The 17061-nt window shown below is 41.3% G+C and overlaps 1 protein-coding gene and 1 long non-coding RNA gene across 2 annotated transcripts in view; one reads left to right on the top strand and one right to left on the bottom strand.

Moving 5' to 3' along the window:
- Nucleotides 1-5325: 5325 nt before the first annotated feature.
- Nucleotides 5326-11022, bottom strand: LOC113598791 (uncharacterized). Its single transcript, XR_008298510.1, has 2 exons — nt 10773-11022; nt 5326-10430 (listed from the first exon to the last, which is right to left on the bottom strand). It is a non-coding gene; the product is annotated as an uncharacterized LOC113598791 (long non-coding RNA).
- The window catches only part of SH3BGRL2 (SH3 domain binding glutamate rich protein like 2), a 60415-nt gene continuing 54010 nt past the window's right edge, over nt 10657-17061 (top strand). The window contains exon 1 of the mRNA XM_015073996.3: nt 10657-11211. Within this exon, the coding sequence (XP_014929482.3) occupies nt 10672-11211 (540 nt within the window). The 5' untranslated portion in view covers nt 10657-10671. The remainder of the gene's footprint in view (nt 11212-17061) is intronic.

The raw sequence follows: 17061 nt of genomic DNA, 5'->3' as shown, positions 1-17061 counted from the left end.
GTGCTAAGGAGGGTGCTTGCTGTGATGAATAGTGGGTGTTGTATGTAAGTGAATCACTGAATTCTACTTCTGAAGCAAATTTGTTAACTACAATTTAAGTTAAAAGAAAAAATCTTAAAAAAATAATAAAAGCACTTGGCATGGATTATGTCATTTAATCCCCACTGCAAGGCAAGGACTTAGGTTTTATCTCCATTTTACTGATGTGGAAACTGAGGCACGGATGCTAAATAATTTACTCAAGGTCACACTAAGCAAATGACTGTAGTAGTCACGTAGTCACTGCTTCATTCACCTCCCTCCCCCAGCCAGTGCCTTCCTTGCTAGCAGAATCTCAGTAGTCTGGGTTGTGATATGCCTACCCTGCATCCTAGCCCCACTGGTTGAACGACAACAGACCTAAACCCATCTTGGCTCTCACATTCTCCTTACTGTTATACATTTTCCCAGCTTCCTTTGCAGGTGGCTATGCGACCAAGTTGTGACCAATGAGGTTTAAGAAGTCCACTAGGGAACTTCTGGGAGAGCTTTTCCTCTGTGATAAGAGGAAAGCATATTTTCTGCTTGCCTTCTTCTAATGACTTGATGAGGGTATGAAATGAAGATTCTATACTTGTGGCTGTAGCAGCCACCTGGCACCTGGTTGTTAATGAAGCAACAAACCCAAGGAAGAATGTCGTCATGCTAAGGATGGCAAAAGGAAAAGTGGGAAGTGTCGGGGACTTTGAGGACATTGTAGGACTGCTATAATAAACCTGGATTCAGCTCCCTGCACTCTTCTCATTATGTGAAATAATCAAAGGTCACTATGGCTCCTGAAAATTTGTCAGGTTTGGCCAAACATGCAGCTGCATATATATCCACTGATACGGGAACAGAAGTACATTTCAGACACAGGACGCTTGTCTTTGTTTCAGGCTCATAGGTTGCTACTCAGTACTGCAGAGTTGTTTCTTCCAGCATCTTCCACCTTCAACCTTGACCCTGAGTATACAGTTGTTACTCTTAACCCAGGAACAAAGGCAAACTGTAACAAGTCACAGGGAAATAGAAGCTGATGAGGTTTTTAACTACCTAAAATATTAATCTACTAGCTAAAACAGAAACAATAAAGACACATACTGCAAGTAAACTTCAGATCCACTACAAAGATTCCTTTCAAAGGACCCATATCCCATGGGGATTCTCTGCATTGTTCTCACACAACCACTCACTCACTCACTGACCTTTGTGCTTCTACCCAGGACTTTACTTTGGGCAAAAACATTTCACCCCACCCCCAACACACAGTTTTCTGAATCTTGATATTCTCCACATCCAAAAGAGTGCCTACTGCCTAGTAGGAACTTGATAAACGGTCATGGTATGGAATTAAAATTGCTTAATATCCCTCCTATTGAACAACTATCAAAATCATAAGCTTTCAAAAATTATGAGGACATATTAATATTTTTCTGATCTTGACAGATGATTTCTTAATCACTATTAAATTTTAAAGATATGCAAATTGCTGAAGAGAGGAAGTTTAATAAGTTACTCATAGAGAGCAGGTGTTCAACAAATACATTGAATTGAATGGATTGGGCTTTTAAAAAGCTGTATGTTATTCTCTCTCTCTCCCTCTGCCCCTCCCCCCCAATTTAAATAAATAAATAAATAAGTAAAATTCTTTTTTTTTGATGTTTATTTATTTTGAGAGAGAGAACACAAGATGGGGGGATGAGCAGAGAGAGAGCGCGAGAGAATCCCAAGCAGATTCCACACTGTCAACACAGAGCCTGATGCAGGGCTCGGGCCCATGAACCATGAGGCCATGACCTGAGCCCAAATCAAGAGTCGGATGCTTACCCGACTGAGCCACCCAGGCACCCCTAAAATTGTCTTTAAAAAAAGGGAGCACCTGGGTGGTTCAGCAAGTTACGTGTCTGACACCTGATTTCAGCTCAGGTCATGATCTCACAGTTATCTCACGGTTATGAGATTGAGTCCTGCAACCTGCTTGGGATTCTCTCTCTCTTTCCCTCTGCCTCTCCTCTGCTTGTTCTCTCTGTCTCTCTCTCTTTCTCAAATTAAAATAAATAAATAAATAAAACTCTCTTAAAAAGCTGTATGTTTTGGGGAAATGTAAACTGCGGTTAAAGTAAAATAAGACTTTTCCACTACACTGTTCTTGGGGCAAGAAAAATTTAATGAATTTTTCAAATATGTCTGGTTTACAACTAGGGGGCAAAGAAGGACTAGAATTCCATTATTAAGTGTTTCATTTTGTTATAAACTTAGTGATTATCTGGCCAGATCATGGCTTCTGGGTCTGGTGAGTTGAATTAATAGGGAAGTCTCGCTCCCTGACACCAGTGTTTTGTTTTTTTTTTAGATTTTTTAAAAATGTTTAAATTTGAAAGTGAGAGAGAGAGAGAAGGAGGGAAAGAGAACAAGCGGGGGAGGGGTAGAGTGAGAGGGAGATGGAGGTTCTGAAGTGGGCTAAGTGCCTACAGCAGAGAGCCCAATGTGGGGCTTGAACTCACAAACTGTGAGATCATGGCCTGAGCCAAAGTCGGACGCTCAACCTACTGAGCCACCCAGGCGCCCCTCTGACATCACTGTTAAGTGGAATTCCACTTAATGCAAAAATGACTTCCCTCTGGAAAGACTGTATTTAAACCTAAAGGCACTTACTGCAGTGGAGACTGAAGTAGAGTGATTTCCACAATGAAAGTTTCCCCGAATGAATTGGAAAGGGATGGATGCAAAGAACTGAGGAAAAGAAGTGATAACCTAATGTTAAAGTGTTCTATATTTTTTTCTCATCCTTTTTCTTTTTTTTTTTAAGGAAAGAGTCAAGAAATAAACATAAAGACCTCATTGTTCTTGTTGAAATCATTATGGTTCAAGGTACTAAAATATACTAAAAGCAAATGTTCACAATTTCCATTCAGTAAGCCCTTGAAAATCACAGGAAAAATAATAAAAATAATTGTTACAACAATAACACTTTGTTTGTTTAACCTTAGTTTTCCATTTTCTTTAATTGTAGCTATATATAAACATTTTCTTATACTTCCTCTGTTGCAATTAGTCTAAATGGCCTTTATGCCTAGCATAATAGGAAATTATACCGAACTGAAAACTCATTAGCAATGTATTCATGAGGAATCAAAATAATTTCAGTTTCAACAATAACCTAAATGTAAATTTTTGTTTATTACAATATGGTAATCACTTATATAAAGGCAGTGAACTAATAACCAAAACATTGTAGAGTACTGGAAGTTCTCCTAACTTGTGTTGCCTACAACTATGTAAGTAATATCAACTTTTAATTTTTATTTTGTTATGGTGATATCATCTTCTGACCTGGAATGTAATCTTGGGAGTTGGGGGTGGGGGGGGGGGAGAATTTTATATATCGCTGTCTCTAAAAATAGTTGATTAGGAGAGTCCTTCCAGATTAAGAAAATTTAAAAAGCACCACAATCTAGTCATTTCCTTCAAGCATATTGTTCACGTTTCATCCTCCAGTTTAGCCATAATCTCAGTGAGGATAGGGGCTGTGTTTGATTTACTGCTGAATTCCCAGCACTTAGCATAGCATCTGGCACATACTGAATGAATATAGCTGAAAGAAATCAACTGCACACAAGGTTTTTAGTCCTCCAAGCGGACCAGCAGATCTCAAAACCTCCTTGTTATAGTTCCAAGATGGTGGCTTATGCCATCCAATTTTCTTCCCGTATACCTTTTTTCAGTTTCTGGGGGGAATAAGGCATGGAAGAAATGAAAGTGTTTTCTCTTGTCAGAGAGGATAGGGAGCCCTCTGGGTTAGGTTGAATATGTACAGATTCAAAAATATGTCCTGAATATTGGTTTCAAGGCTTATTCCCTACTTTATGATTTCCCTTCATTTCTTAAACATGAGCGCTGAAAGTTCCATCCAGTTCAGGGACTATTAGCGTGTTCCTGTTAAGCCTTTATTTTATTAAAAATAGAATGAGCCTGATGAAGCAACATAAAAGCATCAGATGAATTCTCTTATGGAATTCAAGCTGCCATTATTTGACTTCATTACTGCTTCATTTCACAGATATTCCTTTTATCTTAAGTATGGCCTTCTCTAAACTTCATTAACATCAAAAAGTTTTTGTTAAGTACTTTAACTGAACATGGCACTGTACAAAGACGCTTATACAAACCAGATCCTTGTTATTTAGAAAGTTAAACTCACAGACATGAAACAGAAATATTTATGAAATTTATGTGCTTTATGCAAATGAAGGCCATTCTCTGATTTACTTTATGTGATTAGTAGTAGCTAATACTCATTGAGTCCTAACTACGTTTACGGCACTGTGTATAAAAGCACCTTACACGCATCTTCTCCATAAAGCCCCCAACAACAACGAGGAAGGTGGGGTGTCCCAGGCTAAGTGAATTGCCTAAGGAAGGTCATACATCTGTGACATTAATTCAGGTCTGGCTCAGAGACCTGGCCCTTAACCACTCTGACCTACCCCTGCCCTCTAGCTTATAACCTCCTCTCCCACAAATCCTTCACCCATCAGCAGCCAAATGTGCCAACTCAGCTCTCAGAGGAACAACTGCCTGGAGCCGGGCAGGGATTTGTGACAGGCATGGTGTAGTGACTGGAGTGCCTCAAGTTAAATCCTTGGGGAGCTGGATAGTATTGGATTAAATGCTGTTAAAAACAGGACAGCTTTGACAGAACAGAATTATCAATCAGATTCAATTCCATTCTAAAAATACAATCTGGACAGTTGAGACTCCAGACTGTTTAGAAGAGCTCTTTAATCTGTAGATAAACCTTACTGAAGAATGTCCCTGATTCCCCTTCAAGTTTCTGTCCTTGCTTGTCCCCTCTCATCAGTCCCCAACTTCCAATTAGAAAAGACGATACCCTGGTTTCTATTGGCTCATCAGTCCTCAGGCTGCTGCAGTCTGGATAATGCTTCCATTTTTCCACTGGCAGTGCTCTCGCAAAGGTCAGCAATAATAACAAATGATTATTATAATAACACCTAGTGCTTCTTGTGGATTTATTGTGCACCAAACACTGGGCTCAAGGTTTTATTTACATTGGAGGGAGAAACCTGGAGAACAGGAGGATTGCACAGGTCTTGGGGAGATTTTGGCTTAGTTAACTCAGTTTTTTAAAAATTAACTTGACATGGAAATATCAGAATACTTCAGACAAAAATCCAGTTTTGAGATGTGCTGTGCTGTTTGCTACAATCCGTATGATGAATCTTTTGCACTTGGACCCTCCTCAGGCAAATTATTATTATTATCTTGATGTTTTTATTTTTGAGAGAGAGAGAGAGAGAGAATGAGTGGGGGGAGAGGCAGAGAGAGAGGGAGACACAGAACCTGAAGCAGGCTCCAGGCTCCGAGCTGTCAGCACAGAGCCTGAGGCGGGGCTTGAACTCTTGAACTGTGACATCATGACCTGAGCCAAAGTCAGATGCTTCACCGATTGATTCCCCCAAGCGCCCCTCAGGCAAGTGATTTACTGTCCATACTTTACATGGATATTCTGGTTAGGATTTACAGTAGTCAGGAAAAGACCCCTCCACTTAAACTAGCTCAAGATAAAAGATGGAGGTTATAAAACAGCAATCCAAGGGCAGGAACTGTGGTACACCTGGATTCATGGAAGCTGAGACTAGAAGACAGCGGCCAGCTCTTCATTAGCGTTTCTACTTTTCATTCCACAGGGGCTCCATTCTCCTGTTACAGACCAACTTCCTCTTATTCTTCATTCTGTTCCCTCATTCCTTAACTTGCTCAAAGCTCCTTATCCCCACTCCACCCCCTTGCAGCATTTGCCTTTATGTTCCTACTACCAATTGCCTTAGTCTTTTGATTTTCCAACTGTAAATTCCTGGAAAATCCCCATTATGTATTTCCAAGCCTGGTCACATATGTCATAAATTACTTTCAAGCTGCAATATAGGTCACACTGAGGGAAGTACACAGATATGGTCCAAACATCAGTAACCAGGTAGAGTGGGAATACCCTTCAAACAGATACCATAGGCCATCATTTGGAGAATATCCTGAGCATAATTAACCTTCATAAAAATATTGAATAAAAGCCATTACTTATGCTTATTTTATAGACATGAAAATTGAAGCTTAGAGAGGTACAAAATAATTTGTCCAAGAAATTAAGTGGCAAAGCTGAAATGTGAACACAGGCTGCCCAGCTAACAAACTCAAAGCCTCTATTTTTATTTTCTTTCTTGACTTTCAGGCTGAGTAACATTCTTGCTATTCTCTACTTCCTTAAACTTAGAGAACTCTACTGTTAGGTTTACTGTATTCTTTCAGTTTTGTGTTTTTCTGATGGCTCCTCCACTCCCTTTAATTCCTTGTTCTCCTTCCAGTTCTTACATGTAGGGGTTCTCCAAAGGACTCTTCATGGCTCCTTCTTGTTTCTTTCTGTATGTGCTTTTTAGGCAAATTCATAGGTTTTTACAGATTTGAATACACTTAGACACTATGGTTTCCTCAACTGGTGTTCTTAGACACACATGTCCCCCACCCCACCCAAGAGACTTGTGGATAGAATTTAGGGAGTTCATTAACTTAAATGAGAAAAAAAATAACATCTTTATATTTTCATCAGACTCCAACAGAAATTTACTAATCCCTTCAATTATGAATGTATCAACAAACCACTGTAATAGCAGCAAACATCTGTGACTTTGTTACCAACAGAAATCATAGGTATTTTAATATTTTCCAACTGTTGCAAATATCTTAAAATTTTATTTCTTCTCATTATACTTCAAAATCAGTGGTTCACCTCACACCTATTAGAATGTTTAAAATAAAAAACACAAGAAACAACAAGTGTTGGTAAGGATGTGGAGAAAAAGGAACCCTTTTGCACTGTTGGTGGGAATGCCACTGGTGTTTCCAAGCTGTGGAAAAGACTATGAAGATTCCTCAAAAAGTTAAAAATAGAACTACTCTATGATCCAGTAATCACGCTCCTTGGTATTTACCCCCAAAATACAAAAACACTAATTCAAAGGCATGTGCAACCCTATATTTACAGGAGTGTTATTTACAGTAGCCAGGTATGGAAGCGGCCCAAGTGTCCATCGACAGATGAATTGATAAAGAAGATGTGGTATATACACACGATGGAATATTATTTAACCATCAAAAGAAAGAAATCTTGCCATTTGCAATGACATGGATGGAGCTAGAGAGTATACTGCTAAGTGAAATGTCAGAGAAAGACAAATACCATATGACTTCACTCATATATGAAATTTAAGAAATGAAACAAATGAGCCAGGGGAAAAAGAGGAAAGAGAGAAAGAGAAAAAGAGAGAGAGACAATCCAAGAAACAGACCCTTAACTATTGACAACAAACTGATGCTTACCAGAGGGGAGGTGGGTGGGGGAGATGGGTGAAATAGGTGATGGGGATTAAGGAGTGCACTTGTTATGAGGAGCACTGGGTGATGTATGGAAGTGTTGAATCACTATATTGTACACCTGAAACTAATATAGCACCGTACGTTAAAACAAATTAAACTGAAATAAATTCAAAAAATAACAAAAATACTGCACTCCTTTATTTTGATAACTGTTTTTGCGATATCACTAATCCTGTCCCCTTTATTTTCTGTATTTAGAAACTTATTTTTTTGAGAAAGGGTTCATAGACTTTGCCAGACTACTAAAGGTTAAAAACTCCTGTTTTAAAACACTCTAGGCTGTTAACAAACCTTATTATGGTGATAATTTCACAATGTAAATGTATGTCAAATCATCACGTTGTACACCTTGAATTTACACAACATTACATGTCAATAAAGTGAAGAAAAAACCCACGCTAGCCAGATGTCCTATCATGACTTATAAACAGGTTCAAGTCTTAGGCAATGCAGAGGCAGCTTGCTTAAAGCCTAATGACCTACTCAGTTTTCTGAGTTCTGTCTTTAAGCTTTGGCTGCCTGCTTTATCTGCAGACTTTACTTGTCAGATGGGCACCTAATCCTCCCTGTGGTATGATACCCTTGTGTTGATCTTGGGCCTCTAGTTTATATCCCAGATTGCTTTCTACTCTCACTCATTCTTACATTTTGTTTACTAACTCCGGGTCTCAACTCCACACTAGCTGTTGTGGATCCCTGGACTGCTAACACTTTGTCCTGCATATAAACTTTTTCATCAGTGTGGAATAAACCAGAACTATTACCAGAGTAATGTTCTTGAAGTATAGCTCTGATCATATCCTTTCCTTCCTCTGAATGCTTACAAGTTCAGTATAAACTTTTCAGTGAGGGTAATTTTGATTGCCCAAAACTGAAACCTATTTGAGGTGGCTTAAGTAAGATGAGAAATATATGCTATGGATACAGGGATATTATGCAGACATTATGAGTAGGGGTATAGGAAGAAGTTGAGCCATAAACAAGGACTGGCAAACTTTTTCTGTAAAGGGCCAAATAGTAAATGTATTAGGCTTTGCAGGCCATATGGTTTCTGTCACTGTGGCATAGGCAATATGAAAAGAAATGAGTTCCAATAAAACTTTATTTATAAAACACACAATTTGCCACACAGCTCATAATTTTAGGACCCCTGGACTAAAACATTATCAGCACTCGCTGAAACTCATTTCCATCACTATCCACAAGTCTGCTTTGTTCTCTTCCTACTGACTAGCTTCTTCAGCTTCTCTGGTTCCCATGTTAGAACGTGGCTTCTGAAAGCTCTGAGCTTCTGTGTCACAAGTTAAAGTTTAAGCTCTCTCTTTCTTTGCCGGTGCTAATTCCAAGTCCTTAGGGTAGGGATATTGTCTGGCCTAGTTTGGGGCCTAGACCAATTAGCTGTGGCCAGCGGTCTGGGTCTTGCTGTATGAACAGGGCTTTGGGAGCCACCCCTACAATGTCTTAGGTCAGAGCTGAGGGACAGGTTTCAGAAAAGAGCAAGGAGCTGGGAAGACAACCCAGTGAGAGCCTTCTGTTGCATTCATTCAAACCTACATTTTCAACATTATCCCTACTAGACCTCTCCTATCCCTTTCTGAAGTACAACCAACTCCTTGTCGATCTCATAAATTCCGCATATTCTCACCCTGCATTCCCCCTATCTGCCAGTAGATATTCTTCTACTCGTCTTCAAAGTCTCTTCTAAAAAGCCACCCTTTCCTTTAAATCCACACAACAACCTATTGGTCTTGTTCTGCTGCTATTTCTGTACCTTTTTGTTTTGCAGACAATAGGTGTTCTGCTGGGGAAATGACTTATTTAACTTTTTATCCACTTTGGTACCTTTCAGAGAATAGCCTCTGAGTTCCTATTGGTTGAGTTTAACTATACCTTCAAAGCTGAATAATTCCAAACTAAAGAAAATGTTGACTTTCAAGAGTGGCAGTTATACAGGAAACACAGTATCTACTTTTAAGGAAATTATTTAAAAACTTAAAAGTATCCATTTCCAAATTTTTGGTAGCTAAATTAAAGTACATATGCAGAGAGATATTAATTACAGCAAAACTTACATTGAATGTTATTATATACTAAGAAGAAATAAAGTCCCATTAGGATTGTATCATCTGTTAATGTACTAAATTAAAAAGGAATACTGTAGGGGCACCGGGGTGGCTCAGAGCTTTAAGCTCAGATTTCAGCTCAGGTCATGATCTTGTGGTCCGTGAGTTCCAGCCCCGTGTTGGGCTCTGTGCTGACAGCTCGGAGCCTGGAGCCTGCTTCAGATTCTGTCTCTCTCCGAACCTCCTTCGCTTGCACTGTCTCTCAAAAATAAATAAATATTAAAAAAAAATACTACAGAAATAACTTAAGAGAATAGGAAAGGTTATAAACTTGAAATATTAAAAACTGCTCTAAAACGCAAATGCTCCAAAATGATTAGTACTCGTGCAAGAAATTTACCAAAGAGCCAGAGATCTCATCATCTAATTTCTTTCTTTCTAGAACTATTAATTAACATTGTTCCCAGAACTGTGCTAAAATCCCCTGCTGAAAGGAATAAAGTAAATACAGTAACTGCAGGGAAAACTGGTTCACATCCACGAAACGGTTGCAAGGCTTGCGCTTTTCTGAAACAGAAAACACTTGTTAAATAACTATTCCTAAACTATTAGCAAACTACATAAAAGCTTTTTATTTAACACCATCCTCCTGGGAGACTGCGTTGGAATGTGCAGCGGGTCTGAAAACGGCACAGATTTGGCTCAATTGTAAATATTAGGTGCAAAGAGGCGAAGCCATTGTGCAGAGTAGGGGGTGGGGAGGGTGGGGTCCTGATTCCCAATGTTGATAGAAGGACTCCAATTTCGCTTGGTATTCATTTTTCTACTACAATTACAGTTTTGCTAAGAAAAATAAAATATCAGTTGTGCTCTCATCAGGCTTCTAATTTGCAGTGCCTACAGAAAAAGAAAACGTCTCATTTAGCTAAAAGAATCACCTTTCCGCAATCTCCAGAGCCTCGGGGAAAACCGAGGAGCGCCCAGCCCCACCCCACCGCCCCCACCGCGGCCACCTCCTGAAAGCCCAGCCCGCTCCACCCGCCGCCGCATGTCGTCTGGGCTTGCCCAGCGCGCTAGCCGCCCTAAGACCGTGGGTCTCCGCGGCTCGAACCAGTCTGTCGGGCGGTTCTGCGTGGGGATGCTCCAAATCACTAAACCACAACACAGAACCCAAGCTTGGACTCTGAACCAAGCCCTTTTGCCTAGTTTTCTCTTTCCCCGTTTCGCCAGAATCCTCACCACCCCTCGTCACAGCCTCGTCACAGCCTCGCCCCAGCCTCGGGGTCCTCTGCAGCCACCTGCGTGTGTACGCTATTGTCACGCAGTAAGGAGGGGCTGCGAGGCGCTCAGCCCACCAGGCACTCCAGGGAGAGACCGAAACTACAACTCCCATCACGCCCCACAGACTGTTCCCTCCTCCTCCTTCCCTCCCCCCTCCTCCCTCGGCCAGCGGCCGGGAGGCTCTGGGCTTTTATCTGCGGACCGGCGGGAGGGAGTCAGGTCCCCGCGATCTTCCCCGACCCGAGCGATCTGCCCAGCGGCGGCGGCGGCGGCTCTTAGCCGGGTTTTGCCTCCGTGCCCCCGCCAGCCCCGAACCCGCGGGGGCAGACGGTCCGTCCGCGCGTGCGAGAGGATGGTGATCCGCGTGTTCATTGCCTCCTCCTCGGGTTTCGTGGCGGTGAGCACCGTGGGGACTGGCAGAGGGCGGGGGTCGGCTCTGGGGGGCTCTTGAGCGCAGAGCGCGTGTCCTGCGGGAGGTGCGCGGCGCACGCCCCTGCGCGTCTCGGTGCGCTGCGCCTCCGGACGCGGGAGCCCGCGCCGGGCAGGTGACCCATCACACTTGCACAACAATGAAAAGGGCGGGGAGCAAAGGTGGGTGGGGGACCCCAGCTCGCCCACAGGCCCACTCAACTCGGCCTGAGGGGGAGACAGCGCAGCGGGGAAAATGGAGTCTGCGGGAAACCCCCAGCTCCAGTTGTGTGATTTGGGAATTTGGGGAAGGGGTACTCTGAGAGCTTCGGGGGTCCCGCTTCCCTTCGTGTTAGTTCTTCCCGATGTGGGACCTTCGGCCTGGTTATATTTTATATAACCAGCTTTTATGTAGGCTGCTTGGTTTGCTAACCTAGCTCCTGAATGAAACAAGTTTAAGTAGTAATTGCTCTTCACCCTCCCTTCCTTTCCACCCAGTTCATTAGTTTAAACCTGAGCAAAGAGAACTGTAAACTAGGTTTGTCCTGTCGTGCCAGGGTTTTCTTACTTGTTTTGTCTTTTTTTTTTTCCTTAGGATGCTATGAATATTTTCTTTATGTAAATGTGTGTGCTTGGTTTCTTTCCCCTTGTAGTGCAGTGGTCAATTTCATCTTGAGGATGTATAAAGTGTGGTTTCTCTAATTATTTTAAGTTGTGTTTGGACGATATTTTGGCTTTTTAATTTTTTTAGGAAGAAGTTTTTGGGAAGAAGAGACAAATAGCTAGATGTCAGACTGCAAAGAAAAAATGCAGTAGTATACTTGATAGAGCTCACTGGGTAATAACACATGTAGCAGGATGTTTTACATGATTATTAAAACTTGGTTTCCTTAGTAAGAGTTAAGCTGTCACGAGGTTCCTTGGTGAGATATATAATCAAAAACATCAAAACTGCAGTATTGGTTGCTTAAAATTTGGTCACTTGTCTGCCCAGCAACAACCAGATTGTCCCAAAATTTGTTTCTGAAGCAGGTGGGATGGAGGATGGAATAAAATATTGTTTGTAAATCCTTATAAACGACGGAGACTTTTTATTTAAAAAGAAAGCAACACTGTAGTACCAAAAAAAGACCCCTTTTCATTAGGAATAGATGGGAAATTCCAACTTATCTTTACATGCAGGCATGTGGTGGTCCCCATACTCCTGATAGTTTTGGTATTTCTAGTTATTTGTGGTTGCTTAGTCATTCCTGTCTTTTACAGATTTCTCTACTGAACTACACTTCATGTGTTTGGAAACCCATATTGTTTTGTGCATAGATTTTGTTTTTCAAATGCACTTCGTCATAAGAATGCTATAGACTTTTTGGTTTCACCACCAACTAGCATGCTCAGTAATTGTTCCAGTAGCATTTTTTGATTATGGAAATGCTGATCTATAGTATTAAGAAGCCTACGTTAGTTTGGACAAGTCAAAGTCAAAACTTCAGGCAGTTACTTGGCTTAGCCTATCAGCAGGTAATATACAAGATAGCTCTGGAATTTTGCATCTCTGTTTCCTCAAATCCATTAACATTTATTGCCTGCCTGCTATGCATAAATATAACATTTATATTTAAATATAAAATATAAATAATTTTATATTTACTGTTATGTGTTTTGTCCATGAATCTAGATTTAAGAGACCTAAGTTTTAATGCAGAATCTGGCCGGTGGTGTAAGCTTGGATAAGGTGCTTCATCTCTTCCTGAGTTAGAATGAAGGATAGTGATGAATTGCTCAGAATTACATTCTAGCTTTAAACTGCTTCGACTTCATCAGTTGGGTAAATGTGGATAAACCCTTGTAACAGTGTCTTTTATTTTAAATGCACTTTAAATGCCTCAAAGTGAGTTTATTCTTTTTGTTTTCCTTTTTTTAATTTTTAATGTAATGTATTGTCAAATTGGCTAACAGTGTGTAAAGCGTGCTCTTAGTTTTTGGGGTAGATTCCCGTGGTTCATCGCTGATGTACAACACCCAGTGCTCATCTCAACAAGTGCCCTCCTCAATGCCTGTCACCCATTTTCCCCTCCCCCCACCCCAAAGTGAGTCTATTCTTTTCCTCTGGTGTTCTACTGTGATGTCTCAGGTCCCCTCACTGCCCCGCCTACTAGTATGTGTTCTGACATGATTTGATTTGAGCTAGAAGACATAATCTGTTATATATATAGCCCATAAACAGTAATTCTCTATCTCAATGGACCTAACTTTTTTAGGTCTCAGACGATCCTTAGTCATTGAGTAATTCCCAATTATAATATCATCTCCTATATTAATACAGCTTTTTTGTAATTATGTAATATTTATACTTTTGGTGATGATAAGTTTATGCTTCTATGCAAGAATAATGATTTCTAAGAGATAATGAAATTGTTTAGGTTAACTGTTGGCCTGGGGAGGCTAATAGGGCTTATGGCATTAAGCTATATTAAGCTTTGATGGCATAGCCGTAATGTTTTCCTTCCAGCCGTGTTATGTTGACCATTGGCCCTGTTTATTTGGTGACCAACTGTGACTAGCAAATGCATGGGAGAACAAATAATTTGACTTCCAAGTCAGTTTAGTTCTAGCTGAAGTTTGTTAAACCACAAGGAAATAATGTAACTAGAAGTTGACTTTGCTAAGTGGGTTCCTGTTATTTCCAGAAAGGTTCTCTGCCCCAATCAGCAATAGATTTAAACAATCTATTTAGAAAATATCCTCATCTTGTTCTGACTTCTCTGAATTCTCCAGCGTCAATGCGTAACAGTGGTATTTGTAATAATTAACACCAAGGGGTGGTTGCCCTTTTATCCTCTCCAGCTCCAGGTAAAACATGCTTTTTCTAGGAAATAAAAGAGATGCCACATTATTATGCCATGAATACCTAAAAATCAGATTTCATATGCAGGTGATAACGTTGCTGTCATTCATATTGTTGTGAAGGGCATTTAATTAGTCCTAAGAAAACAGTATATTCTAAAAGTGCCATTTTTAAATTTAATTTATTCTGGTTGTGTACCCAAAAGGTGGGGGTGGGGGGGGTCCTGGTAACTTTATTCAGGAAATACATTGATATGGCTTTTTAATTTAAAAATACTGGCATCAGTCAATTATTTCATTCATTCATTCATTATTTTATTCATTCAGCAAGTATTTTCTAAGGGTCTGCTCCTTGCCTCTCTCTGTCCTTGGTCTTGTGGGCAATTGGAAGAGGATGTAGTCTTTGTCCTCAAGGAATTTAGGTGGGGACTGGGTGGGGAGATAAGATAGGATAGCGAAAACCACCAGTAATAAAGTACAGCCCAAGGACACTTGCCTCTTTCAGAACACATTATCAGAGATAGAAATAATATAGGGGCTGAGGGATACATTGCAGGATGTCAGATAAGGAGGAAATGTGCCAGAAATCATAAAATATGCATGTGGGAGCCTTAGGCAGATGGCAGGGAGAGGAATTGAGTTAGATTTGGAGCCAGGGAGAGAGTGCAGGGTCCACCTTGTTCAGGCTGGAAAGGGAGGAGCTTTTGGTAGAAGAAGGCAGACAGCAGATGTCCCTGTGGACTTCTTTTGAGGACAGGGTAGACTTTAAGTTCCTGCAGGAAGCCCTTGATAACAAACTCTGTAGTGCTCGGCATTTCAGAGACGTCTTCAGTATCTGCAGCTTGTGTGTTGTCCCACGTCTTTTGTCCCCAGGTAACAAGGGGCTCTCTGGCAAGGAGGGACCTCTGGTATGTGATTTTTAATTTTGTTTTTTTTTAACATGTATTCATTTTTGAGACAGAGAGAGACAGAGCATGAATGGGGGAGGGTCAGAGAGAGGGAGACACAAAATCTGAAACAGGCTCCAGGCTCTGAGCTGTCAGCACAGAGCCCGATGCGGGGCTGGAACTCACGGGCTGTGAGATCATGACCTGAGCTGAAGTCGGCCGCTTAACCGACTGAGCCACCCAGGCGCCCCTGGTATGTGATTTAAAAAAAATCTTTACCCCTCTGCTTGTCTTGAGTAAAATGTCTCTAAAAAAGAAATAAAATCTTTCACTCTTCGTTAAAGTTTCTGGGCTCAGTTGTTAGAGATGGAAGAAAACCTAAAGGAATTTTCTAGTGAAGTCCAACCACCTAAAATCACAGAGAAGGAAATTTGGGCTTGGAAATTCAGTGGCTTATCCTGAGGTCATTTGTGTCACTCAACGCAGATCCAAGGGTTAAACGGAAACTAGGTCTCCTGACTCCTGAATGTATTCATTCTTGTGTTCATTCAGCAATGCATTCATTGATGCATCCATTGACCCTTGAATTCATCAAATAATCATTGAAAACCTACCAAGTACCAGGCTCTGTGTAAGGTGCTATTAGGTGCTAGGTGTATGTGAAGTCAGAAGAACAGACTTAAACTCTGGCCTTAGGGCACAAGTCAATGCTCACTTTTCAGCCTCAGAGCCTTGGGATGCAAACCATTTAAATAAGGAGATTAATGCGGGCTTGGGCAGTGTTTCTGAGAAGCTGGGTGAAATGAACAGTATATGCATGGATGTTGGAGAGGGACCATCACTGGGAGCAAAAGATATAAAGAAATTGGAAACAAAGTTGGAAAATACAGCGCTTTGCCCAGGGCTGCCATTATATTTTCAAGTAGGATTGAGAGTGGCGGTGGGGAACACAAAGAAACTATGCTCAGAGTTGTTTTGATCTTTGCAGCTGTAGAAGGCATACCCTTTGGTTTGTATGACTTAACTTTTAAGCATGCAGTAAGCAGTGAAGCACTGAATGTATTCAGTGAAGCTTTACTGTGAGGAGGCCCCGCAAAGGAGTTCCAAGCAGTTAAAGTCAGGATATGACCATGTAGAACAGCCTAAGACTGGGCAGTAATTCCTAAGTGATTCTAAGCCAGAAGAAGCTAGTGAGGGTAAGCCTGGGCTCATTAGCCTCTTTAACTCATTGAATCCTCAGAGTCACAGGGCAAGGTAGTTATTTATTCTCATTTTACAGATGAAGAAGCTGAAGTTAAATGCCCTGATGAGATCATACACAGTAGATGGTGGGATCCTGAGTTGAACTCCACCTGGCAGGTAGTTCTGAAGTTTCTAGAGCAGTTCTCCGGTGTGGGCACGGTGGCACCTTGGGGCAATGAGAGTACCAGGGATGCCTGACATCCTACAGTGGGCTGGATAGTCCCCCATAAGAATTGCCCATGCAAAATGCCAGGGGTATCCTTGAGAAAACAGTGCCAAAGAGCATTGGTGAGTGAGGGTGTGGAGTGAGGTTAGGGAGATGGGAGCATATGAGAAATGACCAGGAGAAGCAGGAATGAGTTGGGGGAGCAAGGAGGAGGATGTGATTTAAGGGAAGGTCAGGCTGGGAAGGCAAGTGTGTTAATTTCCTAAGGGCTGCCATTAACAAAGTATCAAAATCAAGGATTTAAACAACAGAAATTTGTCTCCCAGTTCTGGAAGCTAGATCAGGGTATGGGCAGGGGTGCCTCCTTGTTAGGGCTGTGAGGGAAACTGCCCCATGCCTCTCTCCTAACTTCTCATGGTTTGCTGACAATCTCTGACATTCTTTGGCTTGTAGATGTATCTTTTTGGTATCTGCCTTCACATGGTCTCCGTGCGTGTGTGTGTGTGTGTGTGTGTGTGTGTGTGTCTGTCTGTCATGATGTGCAACTTTCTCCTTTTTATAAGGACACGTTCATATTGAATAGAGCCTGCCCTAATGACTTCATCTTTATTGATCATCTGCAAAGGTCCTGTTTCCAAATAAAGTTACATTCACAGGCACCGGTGGTTAGGATTTCATCATTTTTCAGGGAACACAATTC

The sequence above is a fragment of the Acinonyx jubatus genome, chromosome B2, assembly GCF_027475565.1.
Source record: "Acinonyx jubatus isolate Ajub_Pintada_27869175 chromosome B2, VMU_Ajub_asm_v1.0, whole genome shotgun sequence".
Lineage (NCBI taxonomy): Eukaryota > Metazoa > Chordata > Mammalia > Carnivora > Felidae > Acinonyx > Acinonyx jubatus.
This window is presented reverse-complemented; position numbering and strand designations above follow the sequence as displayed.